Source organism: Megalops cyprinoides, chromosome 5 (genome assembly GCF_013368585.1).
Source record: "Megalops cyprinoides isolate fMegCyp1 chromosome 5, fMegCyp1.pri, whole genome shotgun sequence".
NCBI classification, from domain to species: Eukaryota; Metazoa; Chordata; class Actinopteri; order Elopiformes; family Megalopidae; genus Megalops; species Megalops cyprinoides.
The window spans coordinates 16423739-16449000 of record NC_050587.1 but is presented as its reverse complement, the minus strand read 5'-3'; the positions used below and the strand labels follow the sequence as shown (position 1 = coordinate 16449000).

Genomic DNA, 25262 nt, shown 5'->3' with positions numbered 1-25262 from the left:
AATAGTCAGGAATTCAGTCCTTGAACAGTTTCCCTAATGGCTTTTATTTTGCATTGCATTTGATTGTGGCCATTCTGTTCAGCTGACTGTATGGGTTCTTGACCTTCCAAAATGTATGAAATATTTGACCTTTACAACACAGATAATCATTTCAGTTTGAAGCACCAGTTTGAAAATGGCATTTCACTGTGTTGCAGTGCCAGAATGCCAGAGTTCCTTGGTTCTTCTCTGCAGAAAAATCCACAGCTAGTCACAATACAAATGAGGGCTTTCATTTAGATTGCCATTCCACCTATTTCACTATTGTATTCATAATGAACTGAAACGATGCACAGCAAGAAATGAAGCAGTACGTAATTTCCTGGAGATGTTATACTTTTGCCCTTGAAAAGTCATCAGTGTCCTCTAGAATGCAGAAACCTTTCAAAAGGTTTTGTTATGGCTTCAGAATTCAGTCTACTCTCAAATACAGACAGATTCTGAAATTAATTAAAGAAATGTAATAAATCAAGAAGAAATCATATCAATTCCACTTGCTCTCACACAATACATTTTAAGAGCACAGTAGATGACACTGGATTTGTGCGTTCAAACCAAACTGACATACTGAGTTTGTACCCTTGCACGGGCAGGATATTTCATCTAAGCTGCATGTAAAATACAACTCCGGCTGGTACAGGTGTCGTAGTTATTGACACATGACCATAGTCATTATTTGAAATTTTTACCTGATTTCATGCTCACAGTATTGCATTCAAATGAGGCGCAGCCATGTGGGCCTCATTTCTACAAGGTTGATTAATGTCATTACTATGATATTAATTTCCGCCTTAAGGAGTTTCTTAGCCGCTGAGAACACTTACCTCTCCCCTTGGGGTGTCAAATTGTAAGTCAGACTGTACTCAATTCATCTGTTTATTGAAAGTGATTAATATGTATGTTTTCAGGGCAATGTTACCTTTGCTTGCTCCGAGCCATCCAACGTTCCAGTGACGTTCTTAGGCTCTGAGAGTTACCTGCAGTTTCCTGGGCCACTGCAGAAGGACAGCATGTCAGTCAGCCTGCAGTTCAGGACATGGAACAAAGCGGGACTCCTCCTGACTACTGAAATGCACCAGCATGCTGGGAGCTTGTGGCTTTACCTCAGTGAGGGCAAAGTCAAATTACAGATATCTAAGTCTGGAAGAGTTCTGGTGGATGTTACAGCAGGTAATGTTGTCCTCAAGCTACCCGGTATTTGAGCTGCATTCAAGTCAGAACAAGTATAGCTGCCTCTTTTGTTAATATGAATAGACCACAGTGATACTCTGTTTGTGTGCAATAAAAGTAAATAGGGTGAGCTATTTTTTTAACACTCATTTTAATGCCATTTATATACGATGTATTTACCTCTTCTTAAATCTTTAATCTCTTTAATCTACTACAGGGGAACCTAATGCACTTGTGAAGTTTTGTATTACAGTAACTTTGTCCAGAACTGACGTGTGTATATTGGGTTGAATTTACACATTGTCATACTCCAACATTACTCCAAAGTAAACTTTAACTTGTAATTGAGTGGGATTTAACATATTGATTCTAATTTTTCAGGATCTAGCTTAAATGATGGCCAGTGGCATTCTGTGGATTTCAATGCAAGGAGAGGTCGTTTAAGCGTAACTGTGGACAAAGAGACAGGGTCTGCTGCACATGCAAGCTCAACTTTCCATTTTGCTGCTGGCAACCATTTATTTTTTGGAGGTAAGGATATACACTATCCATCATATGAGACTGCACACCGCCAAAACCCTAGTATCTAGTTATCTTTTTCCTGCAGGTTTCTCAAAGTCATTTTAATAAAGTGAGTGAAAAACCATGAGTTTTCGTGGGCCTTGGACAGAAGTACACACCATTTTCAGACGCTAAAAAGCTAAGGTAGAAGAATCAGCTTTCTAGTGTTCAATCTATGTGACTTTTTAAAGGTTACTAAGAATTTTCATGTCAGAGACAGGTCTCACACATCTTGCTTATATAGGATGTTATATCACACAAGCCTTCTCCATATGAGGAAGAAGCCAAGACAAGCTGTGCTTTTGTATTAAATAAAAGCAAGATGGGGAGGTGCCAGGCATTCTAAGGCAAAGCCCAGGGGTCATTAACCACCCAGACCTGCTTTATTTTTAGTATAACAGCACAGCTTTGACCATAAATCTGTATCACGTTGAAATGAACTTCCATATTAATACACCAAACATACCAGCTTCTTAAACAAGGCTGAAAGTTACCAGCATGCCAGAAATAATTCAGACTGGCCCATGCCAAAACAACATTCTAAATTATGGAAGATTATCTATGTACATTTTAATGCTTTTCTCAGCTAGCTAGCATCATTGTACCAAAGGCAGTGGCACAAATTAATCAATAGGAATAGGCTGCTAAATAACTACAGGGAACTACCCAGACCAGATTGTCACTGCAGAGGTGACAGGAGCATGAGCTGTACTAACATGACAGTACTTTTTTCTCTCCAACAGCTAGATTGGGACTGGATTCTCCACATAGATACACTTTGCTAGTTACATTTGCACCACAAACTGCACTGCAGCAGCTACTGTAATTTCATCATAGGACCACAGGATTTTAACCTTGCTACTAACCACACAAGGAACAATTACAAGCCTGCATTACCAGTACGCCAGGACCAAATACAGAGTGGCTAATAATCACCTATACTACAAAGCCATTTAAATGAAACTTTATTATTATTATTATTATTATTATTATTTACTTATTCCTTTTTTTCATTTTTAAGGGTCAGGGAGCAGGTTTAGTTAAATCTCATGTAATTCCTTTATGTATTGAGAATGAAATGCATCAATTTTACAGAAAATCATTATGCTGATGCTACTGTATTTCTTCTGTGTGAATGAGCAATTCACAATTTCTAACATATTCTACAAGGTTTTCTGCCGTCATTATTTATGAGAATAAATATTGGTTTAAACTTGCAGATGTCAGCAGCCTGCCTTGAAGGATCTTCTGTGGAATGTATTGATTTCTGTGACAATAGCCTACATATTCTGATTCACAATACATCTGTAATTCTTCCAGGGTTGGGAGGGTTACTTTAAAAAATGTATTCTGATACAATTGCTAATTACCTGTTAAAAAATGTAGTCAGTAACCTAATCCAAGTATCACAATATTAAAGTAACATAACTTGATTACTTTCCATTACTTTTGGATTGCCTCAATACCAAATATGACTATAATGTTAATTTGGTAGCTAGCTAGCTAGCTAACAGTACTGAAGTTGTCAGAACAGGTTGCTTGTAGTGTCTGTGGTAAAATTAACTATTTGGTGTGAAGAGACGTGACAAGGCTGTGTTAGTTTAATGGCTAGCTAGATAGCTATTAGTAATATGACAGTTGAGCAAAGTGTGTGAAAGCCAAATTAGCTAGCAAGCTATGTAGCTTTCTACGTTGTTTTTTTTTATTTGTTTTTTTTATTGAAGCTAGCTAGCTATGTGTAATCCTGCTAATAATCCCCATTTTTACTAAATGTATCAGTAATCTGATTACGTCTTTTTTCTGTAACTGTAATGGAATTCACTTACCCTTTTTTGTATCGTAATTACGTAACGCTGTTCCATGTATTCCATTACTCCCCAAGCCTGAATTCTTCACACCAAGGATCTACACATTATCACATGCAAATATTCAGTTGCCAATACAGCATTTGTACTCATTTTTATAATAGGAAGAAAATGTACTCCATTCATTCAACTTAGATGATAGGCTGTTCAAAAAAGGATTCCAACATAGAAAAGATGATCTGAATAAGCTTCATTAATGGGTGCTCATTATTTCCAGATCATTCAAAGATGTGATTTGATTTATTGGAGGATGAATTTAAATTTTTGGTGTCATTTGGTTTGCAGGTTGTCCTGACGGCAGAAACAACCAAGAATGTAGAAATCCATTCAATATTTTTCAAGGTTGTATGCAGCTCATATATGTTGACAATATGGCTATAGATCTAATCAAGGTGCAACAAAGACTAGTGGGGAATTTCAGTGACTTGCAAATGGACTTATGTGGCATCATTGATAGGTAAGTAGTCTGAATCGTCACTGCTAACCGTTTTCACACTTTCTATTAATTATTAATGTGTACTTTTGTTTTCTGTGTTATGCCTATTCTTAATTTCGTTCTTAGGGTATATTAAGGTATATTAACATTAAATAAGAAAATGCACTAATTGCACTTATGAGCTCAGGAGAAAGATGTACTAATGTGCTACAAATGTGTTAACATTGCAGCATTAACACATAACCTAAACCTGTCCCAGTGTGTGTAAATTAGGATCACAGACACAGCGCAACACTTGCACTGAAATGAATTTTGATTAGAGCTGCAAAGCAAAGGACTGCCATTCTACACCAATCAAAAAAGTGTCTGATTGGATATTGACAAACACAACGTGCTGTTCTAATCTGAATCTGTCATATTGCTGTAATTTCAAGTATTCAATGTAACTTCTGTTGCATTTCTAACTGGAAAGAATGAGCTATGAACTGACTGGCAGTCCTTTAGTTTTTATTTATCTTTTGAATTCAGCTTTTTTCCCCTCTGATTTTTGTTACTTGGAGGAAACGTTTTAGAGAGAGATGCACTTTTTGATAACACAACTTATTTACCAAGTGCGACAGTGAAAACAAGAAGAGATGATTACTGTGGTCAAGCCAATCACGCTGACAACAAATCTGCAAAAAGCACAAGCAGTGGCCCATATGAAATGTAGAGTTATTGCTCAACGGTAGCCGTACTTCAAAAATAACCATTGTGACACAGGCATAGTGTGAGATTTGTCACATTTCACAGTTCTGGCATGTTTCAAATTGTCTGTAGATTTGAGGATATTATTTTCTGTTATTCCTTCTTTGTTCTGGATACGCTATCCTTTGTATCATGATCATGGATCGCCTGCATTAGTTATGTCATGCTTCACATCAAGCCCCTGTTCCATATGCCTGCAGTGCACTTAATCCTTAATTTTATCGAGCATATTTCATAAAATGTCCACTTTATTTACAATATCAGGAATATGACACCCAACAATGTAGCAAAATAAATATTTTGGGGGATGGATGTGTCAGGTATGAAACTATTTGCTCACTTGTGATGAATAGACTAAATTATATACCTGAAGGGGTTGTGTCCTGGGGCTTCTTCTGGTTATGTCCATGTAGAACTTTGTAAAGGGGACAGACTCCTGGTGCAATATAAATTGAATTAATTCCATCAAGCGTACGCAGCGTACTTGACAGAGGAACAACTACTCCTCCCGGTATGGATTACATAATGCAGAAAGCCTGTATGATGAAAAATAAAAATGCGTGGCAAGGCTGCTGACTATATATTATTCTGAAAGGGCAGTTTAGGGGGAAGTAACGAAAGATTCTGCATACTGTGCACATTTTTGCATACAACTACTTGTGTTTGAATCTCCTTTCATGTAATTGTCATTTCAGTCTCTCTGCAAATAGGAGGTCCTTGATGGCTCTTTGAAAAACAATTTTTTTACCCACAAATGGTTTTGTAAACATACCACCTCTCAACTTTCTGTCACGCTTATCACTCACTGTAGTTGTGAATTAATAATATTCTCAAATAAGAATTATGATAGTAGTTGTATGACCTTTATTATTAAGTTGGCAGTGGCCATCGTGGAACCTGACAGGGAAATGAGTTTGTGACAAGATGAGATGCTTTTCAGCATTTTATTTAGTTTGCTTGCATGTGATGTGCAGTAAAGTTTGTGTGGAAATATGTACACATATCAAGCAGGTTTTTTTTTTACCATTCTTAGAAAATAGAACTGTCTTCATTGGGACTCTGGTGTTCTAGATGAGTGGAAAAAAGTTGATAAGACTTCATCAATGGTTCTAGTGAAATTTAAAATAAATTATATATTACTCACATTTCTGTTAAGTGCCAGTATAAAGTTTCTTACATGCAGTTAAAAGCCACAAAATGAAAGATGTTAAAACATCAAAGGGGAAGACTCAAAAACTTGCCTTGGTTGCCAGCTGAAATCAAGACTGTTTACTTGTGTGGCCATGCTGTCGTCTCACAATCTGTCTGGGTCTGAATGTATCATTTGTGTTATGAATAAGTAAGCACAAACAAACCAATTAATTTCTCTGTTGTGCTATTGTTTACGCAACATTGATCACTACTCATGTTGCAAATATTTATGCATGATAATAGTCTGCATGTAGACATATTGTTCGAAAAGATGATTGGCACGTTTTGGGATTAAAACACATTTGGGTAAATGTTGGGATCACATAATTGTTGAACATCTCTTAGAGATAGGAATGGATCAAGTCATACTATGGATCAAGTCATGTTCTCTGATGTGAACTACCTGCTCACAGAAATTACATCCCTTAGGGAAAATGCTAGAATAAGGGCCATTAAATTTTAATCGATTGAAGCTTAACGAAAATATGCCAAGCCTTTGCCTCAAGAGCATTGCAATTATCTGACCACAGCAATTACAGTACAAGATCCTCAGGTGCTGAAAGAACAGAGCAGAGACAGCCAATATAATTGAAGCTTGTACGGGACAAACATTTAGACAGTGTTGGGTTAAAACAAATGGTTCACTTGAAACAGTCAAAGAGAATAGATAGCAATTTAATTAACTGTACTTTAAAAATCAAGTTATAACCCAGTAATTGGCAAGTAACATTTGTGTGTCATGTCTCATTAAAATATTGTCAGTATTACAATTTTTCTGTCAATCATTGTGTGTGATTGACAACAAGTTAGCAATTGACTGATGTAATTATCTAATTACAGAGAAATCAGTAAACATTGCTCATTTCATGTAACTAAGGAAGTAGTATGAGTCTGTTTTTATGGCTTTATACTTCCATCCTGGTACACGCTCTTGATGTTACCAGGAAATTAAATTTTATGCAGCGCATGTTATGAATTTATACACACAGTTATTGTGTACAGGGACTAGTAATTGATATTCTTTATTTTAACAAGTGGTAATAAACATGGAACTGGTGCAACTGTTCATTATGAGTTAAGAAAAGTGCTATAAACAATTTATGTCTGTTTCCCAGTTCTTTTGAATAAGTAAAAAATTAAAATTGAAGTGCATCCAAGTTGCTCCAAATTGGCTAATTGTTCATTAGAAGTTACTGATTAGTCATCAGTTTTACAAGTTGAGTGTTGGTTAAATACTAGACAAGGGGAAAGTAATTATACATTGAATGATTGAAAATGCTGGTGGCATTTCCTTCTGTGTGCTTGTAAGTTACACAGAAGCAGTTTTCTTTTCATAAATGAAATCAATTTTTCTAAAAGGTGTTACCAAATAATTGTTGGGTTATCATTTCATAAGTATGATCTTTTGTGGTTGCACCTTAGAAAAAAAGATGCAATCATTTGGCAAATGTGATAACCTAGCAGTAATACCTCCCTGAGAGTGTGCTGCTCAGAACGCAGAAACAAATAGCAAATCTGCAGTTGTAATGCAATTTACTTTATAGAAATCACTGTGGTTTAGAGCATCAGCTGGGCAAGCAAGTTGTTTAATGTAGCAATTACAAAATTAAGTAGCATCGAGGGTGAAAAGTATTTTTTTTAATTGAAATTATTTTTAATTCAGATGAAAGTAATTCCTTTTACTTTGCAAAAATGGATACTGTATATGAAATTGTAATGTAAGAACAAATTTGTATGAACCAATTATGGGGTCATTATTGAGAATCTTAGGAAACCCTTGCATTGTGGAAAAATATGAAAAAAGAACAGAATTGAACCTTTTTGAGATTATGGCAAGTCCAGTGTTTAACACACACACACACACCTTTGATCGTTGAATGTGATTTTTTTGTCTTGCTCAGTGCTTCACAGATGCTGTGCAGATTCACTAAACTTTAAATCATCAGAATGGCTCTTCTAACGACCAAGCTGTCTGATCAAATCATCTCATCCACATACTATACACAGTCCAATGATTATATGCAGCATTGCTCCTCCCCTCCCTACTACTTTTATGTCAGATCCACATCATTTCATAGCACCAAGGTGATTTACTATGGTGATCACAGTTCTTGTTCAATCCCACAACCTAGGAGTTATAAAGTTCTGTCAGATGTGGTCTAAACAGTACTGTTACTCTGGAGGATTTGGGAAGATTAACTGCACAGAGCAGTGATTATCCATCTTGGTTATGAGCCACTAATCCAAGTCATACTAACAATATATTCAGGAACTTTGAAAATCAGCATACCACTTTTAATAGGAATCTTATTTCATGCACTTAACAGTTCCACAGCAGCAGTCTCTCCATCTGTTAAAAGCTACGCAATTCATAAGCTGGTGTGCAGCTGCAAGATTTGCTGAATCCATCCTTCAATCTTTTCTGCTTTCTTTTTCCTCCCTTTTGTCGACACAGTTCAGCTGTTGTGTCTCGGTGATCAAGTGAGGTCTGCAGCTGAAGATTAAAGTGCACCAACTGAAGCAAGCTCATTTTTCGCGTTAGGTGTCGTCAGGCACACTTAATCGGATGACACTTATGTGTTCACTACTTGGTTTGAAGCTAGAGAGCCTGGTAGAGCACCGAGTAACCCTATTTGCACCTCTGAAGATTTCACAAATGATGGTAATTAGTATTTTTACCAGGAATGTCAACTGAGAACTTGGTTATACTGTACAGCAATAGCCTTGTGGAAAAGTGAGTGGGAAGGGATTGCAATGGTTGCATAACCAATTAACTGAAGGGGAGTGATGGGCAGATGTGGACAGCCAGTTTAGAAATTTGACCAAGCCCCCGGGGTTAACAGCCCTACTATTTCGATAAGTGCCATGGTATCTTTAATGACCACAGTGAGTCAGCCCTTCAGTTTAATGTCTCTCATGAAGGCACCTTCGACAGCACAGGGTAGCCATCACTGCAGTGGAGTGTTCTTTTTTACTTGTTCCAGTGGAAAGACTGCCCCCCCCCCCATACACACACACAGGCCTACCAACACCTCCTCCTGCAATAACCTGCTTTTTTGAAGTGGTCTCTCATCTAAGTACAAACAAACCAAAGCCCACTTATCTTTGGTGTGAAAAGGCTATACCACAGGGTGGTATTGCTAGTCTGACACACCTATCTTTGTGTTTCTCACTAAATAAGTTTGCTGAGGTTTGGTCAGGCGGTCCCTAATTTACATGGTGAATAACAGTTTGTCTCTTAATAGGTCTTTTCCTGCATCTGTGAAGTCAGGGCATGGTTGTGTGTGATCGCAAAAAATCCCCAGTTGTCTATCTTCTTAGGCCCATGCAGGAGAAGCAACATTATACTGGGATTCATTCTGTTTTGCTTTTGCTCCTTGAAAAAATGAATAGCAACCACATATGAGGGTATTTGTATCTGATTGCTCTGTATTAATATGGTCACTCTTGCCGAACAGCCAAAATGAAAGGATAAAATTGTCCTATTTGGCATCCTTGTGCCCTGTCAGCCGAGGCAAGCATTGCCTTGTGTCCTGCAGTTACACTCATAATAATAAGATTTTATTGAGGCCATGTTGTTAGCCCTGGTCTACTGACTGGTAGAAAATTGAGTCTAATCTCCCACAGACTCGTTGATGTTACTTAAAGCACCAGAGACAGTGACATGCCACTTATGGGAAACTCTGCAAACAGCTAGGTGTTATTCCCATGGCCTGTGGTGACTGTCTCTCAGCTGCTGGCTGCAACACTGTGATAGGGCCATATATGTTACATCACTGTGATTGGGGTCATTCTGTTCAGATCTTTACCAAGCAATAGCAAGTGAGGGGTTAGCAGGGGGCACCTATGTCACTCTCCTGTCATTCTGCCTTAAGCCCAGGAGTCACACCTTGCCTAGAAACAGGTAACTACTCTTTTCACTGCAAACAGAATATGGTTATTTTTCTACGCATGCAGTGTTGTTAATATTCTTTTTGAGTGTTCCTGTCTGCACTGTAAAATATGTATTAAGGGAAGATGTGGCTCCCTCAGTTATAGTAATGAGAAGGGTCACTCTCAATTTGGCACACTCCTTCAGTTAAACACAGTCATAAATAACTGGTCTAATTCTTACTCTCAATCCACTCTTAAAACCCCACTGTACTCCTACGGCTTCTTTTTGTTGCATTCATATGGAGCTATCAATCACTGTAAACCAGAGATTCTGTATTGCGGAGTCTTTGTTTCATGCTTTAAAGAGGCAGTGATTCTCCTACGTGTCAATCGACCAGGTGCCAAACACCCTGCATTACGCTGTTATTCACATCTAGAGACTGGGTAAATCTGCAGACTGTGGGTATGTGCAGTGTAGGACTTCAGTGGATGCCTCATGCTAGATTATGTTTTCCATTAGTAAAACAGAGACATTAATAGAGAACAAAGCTTGCTGTGTGACAGTAGCCAGTTTTAAGTTCATGCGATGCAGCTCAGTAGTCTTCTTGTATCGCTGCCAAAAGTAAATGATTTCAAGCTCAGTTAGGGATTCTAAACCTTTTTCTTCAAATGCCATTTTAAATCTATGTCTGAACGGTGGGAATAGTTGGGATGGCAAATGTTTCAGTTATTTTTCATCTGATCTTAATATTTTATATAGCTTTACACAGCAAAATTTTCATAGTCCATAGGCCTCGCCTCAGTCAAGAGTTCTTAAATTAAGAATAACGTATAAGTATAGGAATGGATCCGCTGAAAAGAATGTATCTTCTTTGTTGCAATCTTTATTGTTGTAGCATTAGTTAGTAATGCATCGCCACAGGCTGTCAGTGTGGAAGGTGTTATGAATATAGCAAAGACCTACCTACCTGTATGTGAGGAATTCATGAGAGGAAATGCAAGATAAATCTTCTGTGAATGGGATAACCTATGAACACTTACATGTTTCCTTGTATGTATTGCATACATTCAGTCTTGTCATACAGATAAAAATTGAGATTGTTGCTATGCCACTTTAGGTGATGAAAGTGGTTAATGTCGCTGTAAAGTGTCTATTGCATGGCCATAATTATGCTAATAAATTAATAAAACAGTAAAAGTTGTAACATGTGGCAAGAGTGTTTTACATATGTGTTTTACATATGTGCACACATAGTGTTTTGCATATGTCAGCAATGCTCTGACGTTTCACCTGTGGTTAATTAGCTCATTGGGAAGAGGCTGTTCCCTTATTTGGAGTTCATGCAGAATGTTTATCCAGCACAATGGTTCATTTTGGTGTTTAATTAGATCATTTAACTAGCATGTACATTTCCATGCACAAGTTCGTGATCATCTGTTTGCCCAGCATAGGAGTACAATCTTTGTATCATGGTACAATCAAGACTGTAACCACCTAACATGGTGAAGAAAAACACTTGCAGTGTCTGGGGCTTAATGGGGCACCTCAGTAAAGACTGCAAGTTGATATGTTGTTTCTTATCTTTGGAATTGCATATCTTTTCTCTGATGTTGCAAATTGATCCAAGTATCCCCATATCAAAACCATGTCATCAATGCATCAACATGGATCAAAGACACAAGAATCCTCAGAACTCTACCTTCTACAGGCAATTAAACGCTAACCCTAATCCCCACACTATCTAGCTGGTCTTACACAGTTTGTCTAAAGAAAAAGTTGAATAGAAAATTATTGAACTTCTTCCCTAAATGCAGGATCACAATTCATGGTGAAAACATAAGGGCTTTTTTTCTGTAACTTAGAACCGCTCATATTGTGCACCACTTGTGGTAATGACACCCACAATGTGCTAAATGAGTTTTTGATGAAACATTTTGAAGATGAGCCATGGCATATGTGAAAGGCAAAGCTTTGTTGTTGTTTTATAATTCAGATGCATTGCATATAGAGCAATTTGTGTCTCTATGTTTAGTAGTAATAGATGATGAAGTTTGTCTGAGAGCATAGGGTATTATTTCACATTTTAAAAAATCATGTTTTATAGTTAAGAAACTTTTTTTTTCAGTCATGAATTGCACATAAGGTCAAGGACATTTTGTGGCTATTTTACATACCTTTACTTTTCTTTTTGAATTATGAATGGCCTCTTCATTTCAGATGTTCCCCCAGCCATTGTGAACATGGGGGAAAGTGCACACAGTCCTGGAATACATTCTACTGCAATTGCTCCAACTCGGGCTACATTGGAGCGACATGTCACAGCTGTAAGTGTCTAACCATCCATTATACAAAAGTAGTCACTGAACAAAAAGACTAATTTGATTCAAGGTCAAATGCTTATCTCTGATAGACCAAGTCCTGTGGAAGCAGTCCACTTGACAAAGCTTCTACATTGATAGGGATTAAGGAAGAGCTTTTAATGATCTGAAAAGCCTATCTGAGTCCACAGTCATCATAAATTGTGTGGAAGGTTCACACGAAACTAAGCTGTTGTCAGTCAAATATAATAGCTCGCCTATTTAACACTTTCACACATGAGTTGCTAAAAGTAAGAGAAATGCAAGAAAAAGGCTTCATAGTGATTTTCTTTGCATAATTTGATTTTACTTAGAACTTGATCAATCAAATTAATGTTTTAGAAACAGGAATGATTAAGCATGAAGTTAATTGGTGTATGGGGTAGAAGAAAGCTGGGAAGGTGTAATTCCCATTCAGAGAGGGAAGCCATATTGTAATATACTGCAGGCATACAGTCACAGTTTTGATGGATTTATATACCTTTAAGTTATTTAATATTTAGATTCAACCAGTATAAATCCAGAGAAGATAAACAGTTCCATTTCAAGAAATATTATCTCACAGTCAGCCCTTACAGAAACTATCAACCTTTAAGATAGCCTACGGTGTTTTTTAATACCCCATCTTTCAGTTACACAGTAATGTTACACATTAATAATGCAATCATTTTGCATTTTTAGACTTGGTTAAAAGCCATTCCAGACTAAGACCATGCCTCACTGAGTTCTGTCATCTTCCCAGATAGAAAGCCCAGCAGGCTTCCTGTAACTTTAAAGACTTCCACTGTTTCAGAAATGTACAATTAGAAGTTATTTTTGCAAGTTTATCATGTTGTATAGTCAGTGTGGATTATGGCTCCAGACATCACAGGCACATAGTACACAACTTAAGGCAAAGAGGTGCTTAAGTTGTGATTCAAAAGATCTAGGTCCCTTACTTAGCACGCTCTTATTGAAGATCCCAGGGGGGCTATATGGCATTAGTTCATAAGAGCTCAGTATATCCAATAATCCCAATTAGTCTACGACACATATAAAGTGTGTTTTGCTGCTGTTAATGAAGCCAGTGCTACTGAATTATTTATTAAATCCTGTATTGAAAATGTAGTTCTTCACTCAAATGTACATGCGTATAGTGACCACTTTGGTCTGGCAAATGTCCTTAGCACAAAAATTCTTTGAAAAACATTAGAAACAACTAATGCCTGAATATAATTTCTTTGTATATGTGTCTGTGTCTTATAGCTATTTATGAACAGTCCTGTGAGGCATACAAACACAAGGGGAATTCATCTGGGTTTTATTATATTGACTTGGATGGAAGTGGTCCACTCAACCCACAGCTAGTCTACTGCAACATGACAGGTATGCTGAACACTTCTTTGCATCCTAATGATTAAGTCATTTTGGCAGCGTCATGACATTGCCTTCAGATCCACTGTGCAACCACACAGGTGCTGTCACATGCCTCCATGGGGGGCACTGAACTTAACTCTCAAGTCAACATAGGAAAAAAATAACTGATAAAAGACAACAGCAAATGAACTAGGTATTATTTGCCTTTGGATCCATTTGTCTTTGAATTATATATAGACCAAAAAGTGTGAGAGTGCGAATTAAAAAGAAAATACATACTCATCTGTCTTAATGGGCATTTAGGGAGGTTATGGGGTACAGGGCAGTATATCACATTATAGTCAGAGGTGTTATAGAATTAATATTCCTAAGAAAATCTTTTATTTCAAGCAGGAACCAGAAACATCAAAGGAATCCCCAGAGAAAAGGGGACCACTCTTCCTTGTGAGACAGATTGCATATGTTAAAATGAACTTGCTATCTGGAGCCGTCTCTGTTTTTGCCTGTGACAGCTGTCTTTCTAACGTCTCTTTGGTTTTCTGCTCTCGGCAAGGTTCTTTGCAAATTTTTACTGTAAAATGAAGAATGCTTTCATCAAACTTGACCCTCCAAAGAAAGACACTATTATTTTTTTTCAGCATATTTCAACATTCTCCATTACTTCTCCTTGCTACACAATTACTATGGTTCATTAAAGGGATGCACTTGGCTCAATGGCAGTGCCAATCATGGTTAGAAAAAGAACAGATTGTAATGAACTCTCCATCAAAGCCCACACATATTGGAGTGAATCCATCAAGAAACATACTTGTCAAAATGAGTCTGCTGGAAAGCTAACTAATATGGAAAGCCAATCTATCGCCCTGTAAATTTACTCCAATTTTGACCAACCCTGAGTTTCTAATCAGCTGTAAAAAATTATATTTCATTCATGAAAGCAGAAAAGCAGTGGTGTGTAGTCAGTGTCTTGGCAGTATTCTCAGAATGTGCACGCCTATTTATCTTGCAGTTAATTGTTAATATTATCTTATTATCATTTCATTACCTTAGCCAGGCAATTCAGTTATAGATCAGTGCACATTTGAGTTGATCTTGAACTGTTTCGAGGTAAAAACTACCAGATTGACAAATTAAAATTGAACTATTTCAAATGATTAAAAATATATACAGTATACCTCACTTTCATCCCATGTATTGTCATTTATTTGAAAAGGGCCTTCCAGCAATCTTCACAGCATGGGAAAGCTGTATCAATTCTGGTCGATTATTCATCACTTCTGTGGCTCTCTTAATGAAAGGTGCTGCCCCTGTTTTGTTGTTCGTAGCCGGAGCACACTATACAGTGAGTGTAATTCACAGTTCATGCACAGTTATACAGAATTAATGGCTCTATTAGGCAGTCAGGAAGCAGTCCATATAACGCTATACTTCAAATAAATTAGTGTGGAATTTAAAAGACAAGGGACACCATTGTGGATTTTATGTGGACATTCATGCATGCGCACACACACACACACACACACACACACACACACACACACATACATATATATATATATATATATATATATATATATATATATATATATATATATATATATATATATATATACTGTATATATATCATGATTGATGCTGCTTGATACTACTGTAGTTTGTAGTTGATGGCCAGTTAGGGTGCAGTTTGTGCTGCCTGATGAGACAAATGACTTGATCATTTTTCTGGCAGCTTTGACTCAGAGGAATTGCTTAAGTTTGGATGTACATCTCAGGACGAAAAACACCTCTCAAGATGTTAGATGTACATGCCTGAGAGAGATCAGGGTCAGTTATTACTCCAAGATGTACAAAAAATCTTAATGCAAGGAATTGCCTAATGGATCCTTGAAATAAATGTAACTTTGTACAAGCCTCAGATATAATAAGTAAGGCTACAGTTTTGTCATGGATGCCACATAGGTCTTGGGTTTTATGGAAATTAATAAAGGCCTGTGAAATCTTGAATGCAAGCAGAAGATGTGAGCAGTACAAAAGAAAAAAAAAACTGAAATGGCTTGGTTCATTTCCAATGGGCAGAAATAATTAACAAAAGAGCAGGCTTATTTCTTTTACTGAGAAAGGCGGAAATGTAATAAAATGAGGAGTTACATATACAAAGGGAACATTTCATGAAAGTGGCAGGATCCTGTTTTCAATGAGCAGCATTTGATATTCCTACAGATTACATAAGAACAGCAACCGGCTAGAAATGTCTCAAGTCTTTGTTTTTGAAAAGGTAGTTGTTTATTACATTATTGTACTGTATTTAGCAAAAAAGTAGGTGGTGACAGGTGGCAATAGGTGTGCCGTGATGTCCTGAACATGGCCGTAACCAGGGTTTGAAAAATAGTGAGGTCCAGGGAGGTTGGTGTTTAGGTTTTGTCAATGTTGTCAAATTTTATTTTTAGCTCTAAAAAAAATTACCGAGGTCTGGACCTCGGTGACCTCATAGCTGGTTACGGGCATGATCCTGAATGGGTCACATTTACTTTTATGTGGAAATGGAGCGTACCTCAAACCTTTCAGCCCCATGCATTTTAGGTGCCTGGTATCTTTGTACAATCATCTCAATTGATTCCATGCATAATGTCGTCATCCCCTTCTGCAAACCTGTGCATCACAGCTCAGGAGGTGACACTTCCGAGGGGTAATGATGTGTGCCATTATCTCTCGCACCGTTTTAACACTCTTACCTGTAACTCTAACCCATAGCAGCAGTGGGTAAAAAAAAAAAAAAACCTTACAATGGGAATGTAGCAAGACATAGGGGACTTCTAAATGCTGTAGTGCTCCTTCTTCAATGCTGAATAACAACTTTAATAAGAAAGTTATTTTATTTATTTTATAGTTATTTTTATTTAAAAAGTTTATTACCTGTTTTAGTTTGAGGCATGATTGTGCATTTGTTGATCACTAGAATGAATGCAAAATATTGTTCCAGAATTGAAGAGGTAGAAGTGCACATTTTGCTCAACTTCAGTACTCACAGTCAGGCCACAGTTGAGAACTGTGGACCTCCAGAGTATTGTCTACATTGCCCTTATCCACCTTCCCTTGTAACCCATTTGTCTTCTTTATTTATGTCAGTACTTTTGAATAGTTAATGTATATGAAACCATAATTACAAGATCTTCCTCCCCTATGTTCTTCCAGACAAGACATGGATGGTGATACAGCACAATAACACAGAGCTGACTAAATTAAAATCTTCTGGTGGGATAAGTCAGCACTTAGTCTACTTTAACTATTCCGCCAACATGGAACAGCTTGAGGCTATAATTAACCAAGCAGAGCACTGCGAACAGGAAGTGTCCTACCACTGCAAAAAGTCACGCCTCTTAAACACACCTGGTAAGCCTTTTTTTATTAAGATTATTGATCCCGCTCTCAATAAAGGTCAGGCTTATTAAGCTGCTTTTCAATTTGCCGTGTTTGCACTGTACAGATGGAGTATAAATAGGCATCTTAAATGGATCATTATGCTATTTGCTGCAAATTGATTAATTATCTGGGTGGATTAATATAAAGACCCATTTAAAACATTTTGTACACAGTGTTAAAAGTTTTTTTTTTTTTTTTTTTTTAACTTATGAACTCAGTATCTGTGTGTGTGTGTGTGTGTGTGTTGCCCATATGTTTAGGTTAACAGTATGCTTGGACGAACATGAAGTAGTGAGGTAGTAGAACACAACACATGTTTCCTGTCTATAAACAGTCTCATTTCTGCATATCCCTTCAAAGGAAAATAATTTGAAAAATAAATATATACCATCACAAAATGTCAAATGAAGAACACAGCATTAAATTCTGCCTCTTTATATTTAGACAGGTAAGTACAAATGGATAAACCTGATCAGTAAGCACTGGGAGGTGGGTGCTCTTTGGTAGCAAGTATATTTACATTAGCATTGTCTCACTTCCTACCAAAGAAAAAATATGTATATATATATATATATATATATATATATATATATATATATATATATATATATATATATATATATATATATATATATATATTGCGCTGTTTTAAGTCACTATGCTCCAAGAGTCAGTTCTTGTAATGGTTGGTAATTGGAACTTTAACTCAGTAGAAATCCTATCAGGAAGTACAGTACATATTTACATATTGCTTGCTTTCTTTCATGTGGTTCAATAATCAATGTTCTGTGTGTATCTAAGATGGTGCGCCATTGACCTGGTGGATGGGGAGAACACGTGAAGTACACACCTACTGGGGCGGAGCAACACCAGGGATCCAGAAATGCTCCTGTGGCCAGGAAGACAACTGCATTGATTCCAATTACTATTGCAACTGTGATGCAGACCGGAAAGAATGGTACAGCCCTGTTTTTGAATCTTGTTATTTGTGTTAAAAAATACAACAGGTGCATTTTTATAAAACATAACCTGCTCTGCTCTATTGAATCATATTCATTTATTGCATTTTTAGGCATGTTTTTCTTAGCTGTTTGTGTTAAGTGAGCAATTCTCAGTGCAGTAAAAAAGTACTAGTAAACATGGTTTGAAATGTTGAGTAATCACAGGTCTCAATGTATTGAGTAAAGCTTAAAAGACAGCAGGTTATTTGTAATGCATTCCATTTACTTTGACAGGACAAATGATTCAGGTCTGCTATCATTTAAAGACCATTTGCCCATCACTGAAATATCTTTTGGTGACATAAACAGAGCCGATTCTGAGGCAGCTTATAAAGTCGGCCATCTGCAGTGCTACGGTGACAGTGAGTAATAAACTTGTCGTGTAAGAATGCAATGTTTTTAAATGGCACAATTTTTTAAATTTGGGAATAATAAACAGTCTCCTATTGGATAACTTTTCAATTTGTGCACTGAAATTAACTTTTTTCACAGTTGTAGTACATGTAGGAAGGCCGACCATTGATAAAACATTACACTGTGTCATGATGTCATTACATGTCATTTCTTTTTACATTCATTCTGACTAGAGAACTTTTGGAATGCTGCCTTTTTCAATAAGGAGACGTCCTATCTCCACTTTCCCACGTTCCAAGGGGAGCTAAGCGCTGACATATCCTTTTTGTTCAAGACCACAGCCACATCTGGTGTGTTCCTGGAAAATCTTGGAATTAAAGATTTCATACGGATCGAGCTCAGCTGTAAGTATGTGCAAAATGTCAGAATTTAGAGTGGCTTCACAAGTAATGTCCAAACATTAACCGCACTATTTTTCTAATACTTTGTTTTCATTCTTTATCTCTTTTGTTCTTTAGCATGGACAACTTAAAAGTTAGTCTGTAATACACAAGACACTCATACAGTTGACAGAGGTTTTGTCTTAGCCGTTTATTATGTTGGCATATTCAATACGGCCTCAGTGCACCTAAATGAGCACTTATTTCTATTTGTTTTTGTTGTTTTTAATGACAATGTTGCCCCAGCTCTTAAACAAACAATGCAATTGAATAAATAATTAAACCCAGGTTAAATCTAGAGCAATCACAGAAAATGGCCATACTATTTTTGTGAAATTTAACAATGGACTAGAAATACATTTTAAAAAACCCATCAACCTGAAAACTACAGTAATGATTGCAAAATGAACCCTGCCAGTCCTTCAAATAAGTCAGGACATCAAGGCTTTTTGCCTTAAGTGGAAAGATAGAAGTGTGCAGAGAATATTAATAAGGTCGGAACAGATTATCATCATTTTTACTGCATTGTGTTTTTTTCTCCCGGTCTTAAAAAATATTGAAAAGGCCCTTTCCTCACTGAGTTGCCCAGTTTATATTCATCTGAAGTCTCAGAGTCTACACATTGAGTGGCCTAGTCGAGTTAAATGAAATGAAGTTCATTTTAACATACTTAAGAAATGATTAAAATACTTCCATGACAAATATTCCTTGAGAGACAACTGTGCACCAACATATTTTTTAGATTCTTGAATACTTTCTATATTTTTTTTCATTAATGTTGATTGTCAAAGTATCTCAAAACAGCAGGTGTGTTTGTACTTTATCTTAAAACATGTTCATGTAAATGTGATGCATTGATCAGTTCCCATGAATTTTCAGGACTTGAAGTCAAGGAAGGCAGAAAATTAAGTGAGGTGTTTGTTTGTGCAGACACAAGATGAAGTGGAGGTTATGCAGAAGAGGGGAGCCAAAGATTATGTAAGGCTTAGAAAAAAAAAACAGTCAAAATGTCGAGGTTTCTCAGGACAAAAATCACCTTGTTTTCCTGGTTATTTGTTTGTTTACTTATTATTCAAGGCCTCTCTGCACGAAGAGAAATGCTAGTTTACGTAGGAAAAAAAAGTGAATTCACGAGGTGTACTGTTCTTCAAAATCTTTTAACTTCCAGCCCCTTCTGAAGTAGTGTTTTCATACGATGTGGGAAATGGTCCTTTTGAAGTGAGAGTGGAGACACCCACTCAATTAAATGACAACCAGTGGCACTATGTGAAAGCGGAGAGGAATGTGAAAGAAGCCTTGCTGCAAGTGGATCATTTACCGAGTAGGACACAGAAGGCTCCTACAGATGGACATATTCATCTGCAGCTCAACAGCCAATTATTTGTAGGTAGGATATCGTTTCCCCCATTAGGCTTCCTGACATGAGCACCTGTAAGAACGCATTGACTATTGACTTTGTATAAAAGAACAGGGATTTGAATTGTCTTCATTTGATAAATGTCTTTTTTTGGATTTTGTTTTAATGAGATTTTTATGCCTCTTAATTAGGCTTTAATCCAATATTAGTGAATTACATGCTTTATTTTAGAGTTCCAGTTGTGGCCAGCTCATGGTATTCTCTTCAATCTCAAAAATTCAGAAATACAGCTAGCTAGATTAGTTACCATAAAAATTGCTTCTGATACTACAGGCTACATGTGCCTAAACAGTAAATAAAAGCCACTCATGGAAAAAAACTGCCATTTGACTGATTAAAATTTCAGAACCAGTCAACTTTAATTCTGTCACCTATTTTTTTTAACTGTGGGTAGATATATTACTGCATTTATTTGGATGACTATTACATAATCAAAATTGTATTTAAAGAGAATAGTTTTGTGGGACAGATGACTCGGTGACATTCTGTTTTCCTTTTTCAAGCACCTTGGTCAAAATTGGTCAAAACCTCATTAACTCAACACTGTGCTTCATGCTGTTATGCATGGCCACAAGAAGAAAGGAAAAGACTAGTTTTGAAATGCTTTCCATGGTGAAACTAAGAAGTATCCAGATGAAGTCAAGCAGTGATGACCCACTGATTCTGTGCTTTTGAAAGACTTGAATTCTTTGTTCTGACTTGCTGCCAGGGTTAGAATATGTGTCAGCTCAGGAGAAAGAGAGGTGGTTAACTGGCAGAAATGGAAAAAGAAAACATTTTATAGGAGTCAGATTCATATACTTTTCTTTTCACAGCTTTGTTTTTAGCATTGTCACGAAATGGCCTTTTCAGACTCCAAGTCGGTGCCAAAATTATGTTTTCAAGAGACGAAAATAGAAAATGAATCACAGGGATAGGTCTACCGTGGAAACGAATAATAATTGGGGGGGAGAAAAATGCCTCTTTTTGTTTCTGCAGGAGGAACTGCTTCAAGGCAGAAAGGTTTTCTTGGGTGCATTCGTTCTCTACAACTAAATGGAATAACACTGGATCTTGAGGAACGGGCCAAAATCACGCCTGGAGTCAAACCAGGTTGCCCAGGGCACTGCAGCAGCTATGGCAGCCTTTGTCAGAATGAAGGGAAATGTGTGGAGAAATATAATGGATTCTCATGCGATTGCAGCTTGTCTGCATTTACAGGACCTTTCTGCAAAAAAGGTAAATGGGTTCATTTCATGGTTAAATGTATTGGCCAATTTACATTGCCAAGGCTTTAACTCTTGATTTAAATTGGCAAAAGGTCATGCATTCCTTAATATAACCTTGAACAGTGTCTAGAGCAAATGTTCCATTGTCTTTACTATGTGCATTTTCAGCACAATAACAGATACCTTCAGAAATCTTTCTTTGGATCATTTAATGAGGCCCACTAATGGTTGCACAACTTATACTTAAAGGATGAAGGGATACTCCTCATCACAGAGGCAGCTCAATCATCAATAGAACAGAGTACTGGGGTTATTCAATGACGGTGGTATAATTTAGTAGCCCAGCAATGCTGAGGGGATCAGCGTTAATGCTGCCCACTAATTTCAGCCAAATACAGTTTTGATAACCCGAACATCCACAAGTGACTGAAATAATTCAGTTGACCGATTGACTTCTGAGATGGTAAAACTGTTACTGTCAGGGTTTTTTTGTTGTGCTAAATATGTTCTCTCAAGTGAACAAGTCGCAAGATAGTTTGATTATTAAGGCTAAACAAATGTTAAGACTTAACATACCAATTCTATGAACACCTTATGTCAGGTCTTCACATCCCTGCCCTCATCTGTCTGGCAGGTGGGCTTTTCACACTGATGTTCATCTAAGCTATATTTAGCCAGATGTTCAACAGTGTACATAAGTCAGCAGTTCAAATCTGGGGCATTTCTGCATGTCATGACGGATTAATGAGAGGTTTTATATTCTCAGCATTATGATAAAGCAGTAAGATAAAAGGTCAGTGTATTTTTACCTGCAAGGTCTAGATTGTCTGATGCTAGCACTAGGCACAAGTATGATATCAGAGGCTTTTTAAATAGATGTACGCGTTGTTTTAATTGTTTTAATTAAATGTGTTCCCCTTTATCATTTCAGAGCTTTCTGCTTACTTTAAACCAGGAACATCTGTGACATATACTTTCAAGGAGCCGTATGAACTGACAAAAAACTCAAGTACTCAGTCATCTTCCATTTATTCTGATTTAACTCTTCGAGGTGAGAACATCACATTCAGTTTCAGGACGACACAAGCTCCAGCACTGCTCTTGTATGTTAACTCCTACTACAGGGAATATCTTGCAGTTCTGCTCAACAGAAATGGTAAGTTGATCAACCAATTTGAAATTATCCAATTACTAATTTGTATTTGCTGTGGCTTAAGACGGTTAATGTAAGATTCCAAATCTCAGAAGACATTGACTGCTGTCAGATGCTATTGCATTACAGCTCATATGAATAATATGTATAAGAAAACACAATCATCTACCTTGGATACATTCCAGGGGGCTACAACTTAAAAACATGCATCTTGTGAGATGGTCTATAGGACATACTGTACAATACTTCAAGTACTTCAAAGGCACATGCACTTCAAACATCATGGCCTCATGGGAATGTAGTGTTTTTTGTTTTGTTTTCTTTCATTTTTGTAGAATAATAAAGACCTCTGTACATCTGTGGGTGAAATTGGGTGACTACTTTGTGCAGAGAGTAATAATTTTAAATGGAATGAATCCCCTTCAAAAGTGTAGCTGGAAATGAACTGACAGATTTTAGCGGACAGTGCAATGAGCACTCCCCTACTCTGCTGTACATCCACCTGTGACCGGTCCTGCAAGGGCTAGTCGCTCCAGGAAGCCCAGATGACATATTGGAGAACATTGTGTTATTCCATGACAGCTGCCTGGTTTCATCCCATATGAAATGCAGACAGTAGTAATTGGCTATCCATACTGCTAGTTCACACTGCTTTTTGACTGGCATTTGAGAATATACACAGCACACTTCGCTGCATGTTGCAGGTTGTCTTTATCTAGAGCAAGGGATTTTTTTGGTGAAATCCTTGTCATATCTGAAAATTTCTTGCTGTTCCTAAGTAGCATGTTAAGCACAATTGCATATTGCTTTCATATTTATGTACACTCTTTGTTTTTTTTTTTTCATTTTGTTCTTTTTTGCCCATGTGAGTATGAAAAAAATCAGAAGCACTTTATTTTATGGCACACTATTCACCTGGTATTGAGTATGTGAATTGAATTTAATAGTGATTAAGAAATTCTGATGAAACGAATGAGTAATTACTAGTAACACCACTTCAGTTCCTAATATATTTACTTGGAAAGAACTGGTTGCAATTACTTCTTATGAAAATAAACTTCTTTGAAACTAATGAGTAACTATCATCATTATTACTTGTAAACACTGACTCTTTACATGAAACACCAAAAATGTTTATGCTTGACTTGCATTACCCTTAAATTGGTAGGCAAGTTTTATTAAATTTATACTGTAGGGTCATTTATCTTACCAATATCATAAGTAATTACAAAAGAAACTTCCAATGAAATAATATATGTATACATTTACTTTTTTAATATTGAGTGACTACACAGGGTGTTTTCACACTTGGTTCCTTTCAGCCCTCAAAACGAACTCAGAGCGATTAGTTTGTCTTAGATTAGAGCATTTTTGTGCATATGTGAACACTCCAAACAAACTCAGACCCCTCTAAAATGAACCAAACTGAGACCACATCCCGAAACATCATGCATTTATTGAACTTGTGTTTTTAACAGTGGATTTTCTTGAACTTTAACCTTTTCGTGTGTACAGTCACAATGGTGTGATTTGCCATTTAGTGCGTATGCTAAAACCGGTGTGATTAGAACACTAGATTGGAAAAATTCTAGCTAATTTTAGATTTGACGAAACAGCGATTTAACGTTAAAAATATAGCAAATGCTAACTGAAAACTATGAGAGGCTTAATAACGCTAATGAAAACATAACAAACCATGTAAAGTAATGCGCTACGTAGCATAAAAATAAGTTACGTGCGAAAGGGTTAAATATAATTAAACTGAAAAACAAATAAAAAATAAATGAAAAAGAGATAAAATAATAAATTGTATATATATATATATATATATATATATATATATATATATATATATATATATATATATATATATACACACACACACACACACACACACATTTCAATAAATAATGCGGCACAATAATTGTTTTATCTCGATTATCTTGTTTTCATAATTGTTGGAAGCCAAAATCGTAATTAAAAATAAAATTCAATTAATCACCCAGCCCTAGACGGAACCATGGCCGCTGGTAGCGATAGCAAGATGATAATTTAGCCAAATACTACAGCAATGTGGATAAGACAAGTATAGCAACAGCCATCTTGTTCCTAGTGAAAGCTACCCATAATCCAAAGCAGTAAAGGTCTGAGAGCTCCAGAGGAACTATAGTGTGAACAGCAAAAGGACTGAGGCCCCATCAGAGCTGAAGTGGACCAGAAAGAGAACTGAGTCCTCTTTCCTGTTGGTCCACTTTAAGAGGACTGAGTTTGGTTCATTTAAAAAGGACTATATGTGCAACACCCACAGTTTCACACACTGATTACTAGGAATGTAACTGCATTTGTAATTTCACAGGAGCTGGACTGTACATTAAAGTTCTACCTTTTACTTGGATATCATGCTATAGTTACCCAATAACCTTACATGGGAAATATCTTGGGAATTATTACAATCTTGTTATTTCATAAGAACCAGAGTGAAATAAATTTGAACCTTTTACCTTGTTATAATCCAATAATTACCAATTTCCTCTCCATTTACCCATTTCTTGGAAATTATTCATGTAATTATTCTAAATTTTCAGGTAATACAAAATTTATAACATTTTGTTGGTTTAAATACATTCCACATTTGTGGAAACAGCAAGCAATTACTTGTGATAGAAAGAATGG

The 25262-nt window shown here is 36.7% G+C and overlaps 1 protein-coding gene across 2 annotated transcripts in view; it reads left to right on the top strand.

The window, feature by feature from the left end:
• The window catches only part of cntnap3 (contactin associated protein family member 3), a 113260-nt gene that overhangs the window by 74154 nt on the left and 13844 nt on the right, over window positions 1-25262 (top strand). For both annotated transcript variants that reach the window (XM_036528677.1, XM_036528678.1), the window contains 12 exons: window positions 948-1209; window positions 1591-1740; window positions 3921-4092; window positions 12101-12207; window positions 13486-13605; window positions 16789-16986; window positions 17818-17974; window positions 18252-18379; window positions 18605-18775; window positions 19980-20198; window positions 21207-21446; window positions 22368-22592. In XM_036528677.1, coding sequence (XP_036384570.1) covers window positions 948-1209; window positions 1591-1740; window positions 3921-4092; window positions 12101-12207; window positions 13486-13605; window positions 16789-16986; window positions 17818-17974; window positions 18252-18379; window positions 18605-18775; window positions 19980-20198; window positions 21207-21446; window positions 22368-22592 — 2149 coding nt within the window. The remainder of the gene's footprint in view (window positions 1-947; window positions 1210-1590; window positions 1741-3920; window positions 4093-12100; window positions 12208-13485; window positions 13606-16788; window positions 16987-17817; window positions 17975-18251; window positions 18380-18604; window positions 18776-19979; window positions 20199-21206; window positions 21447-22367; window positions 22593-25262) is intronic.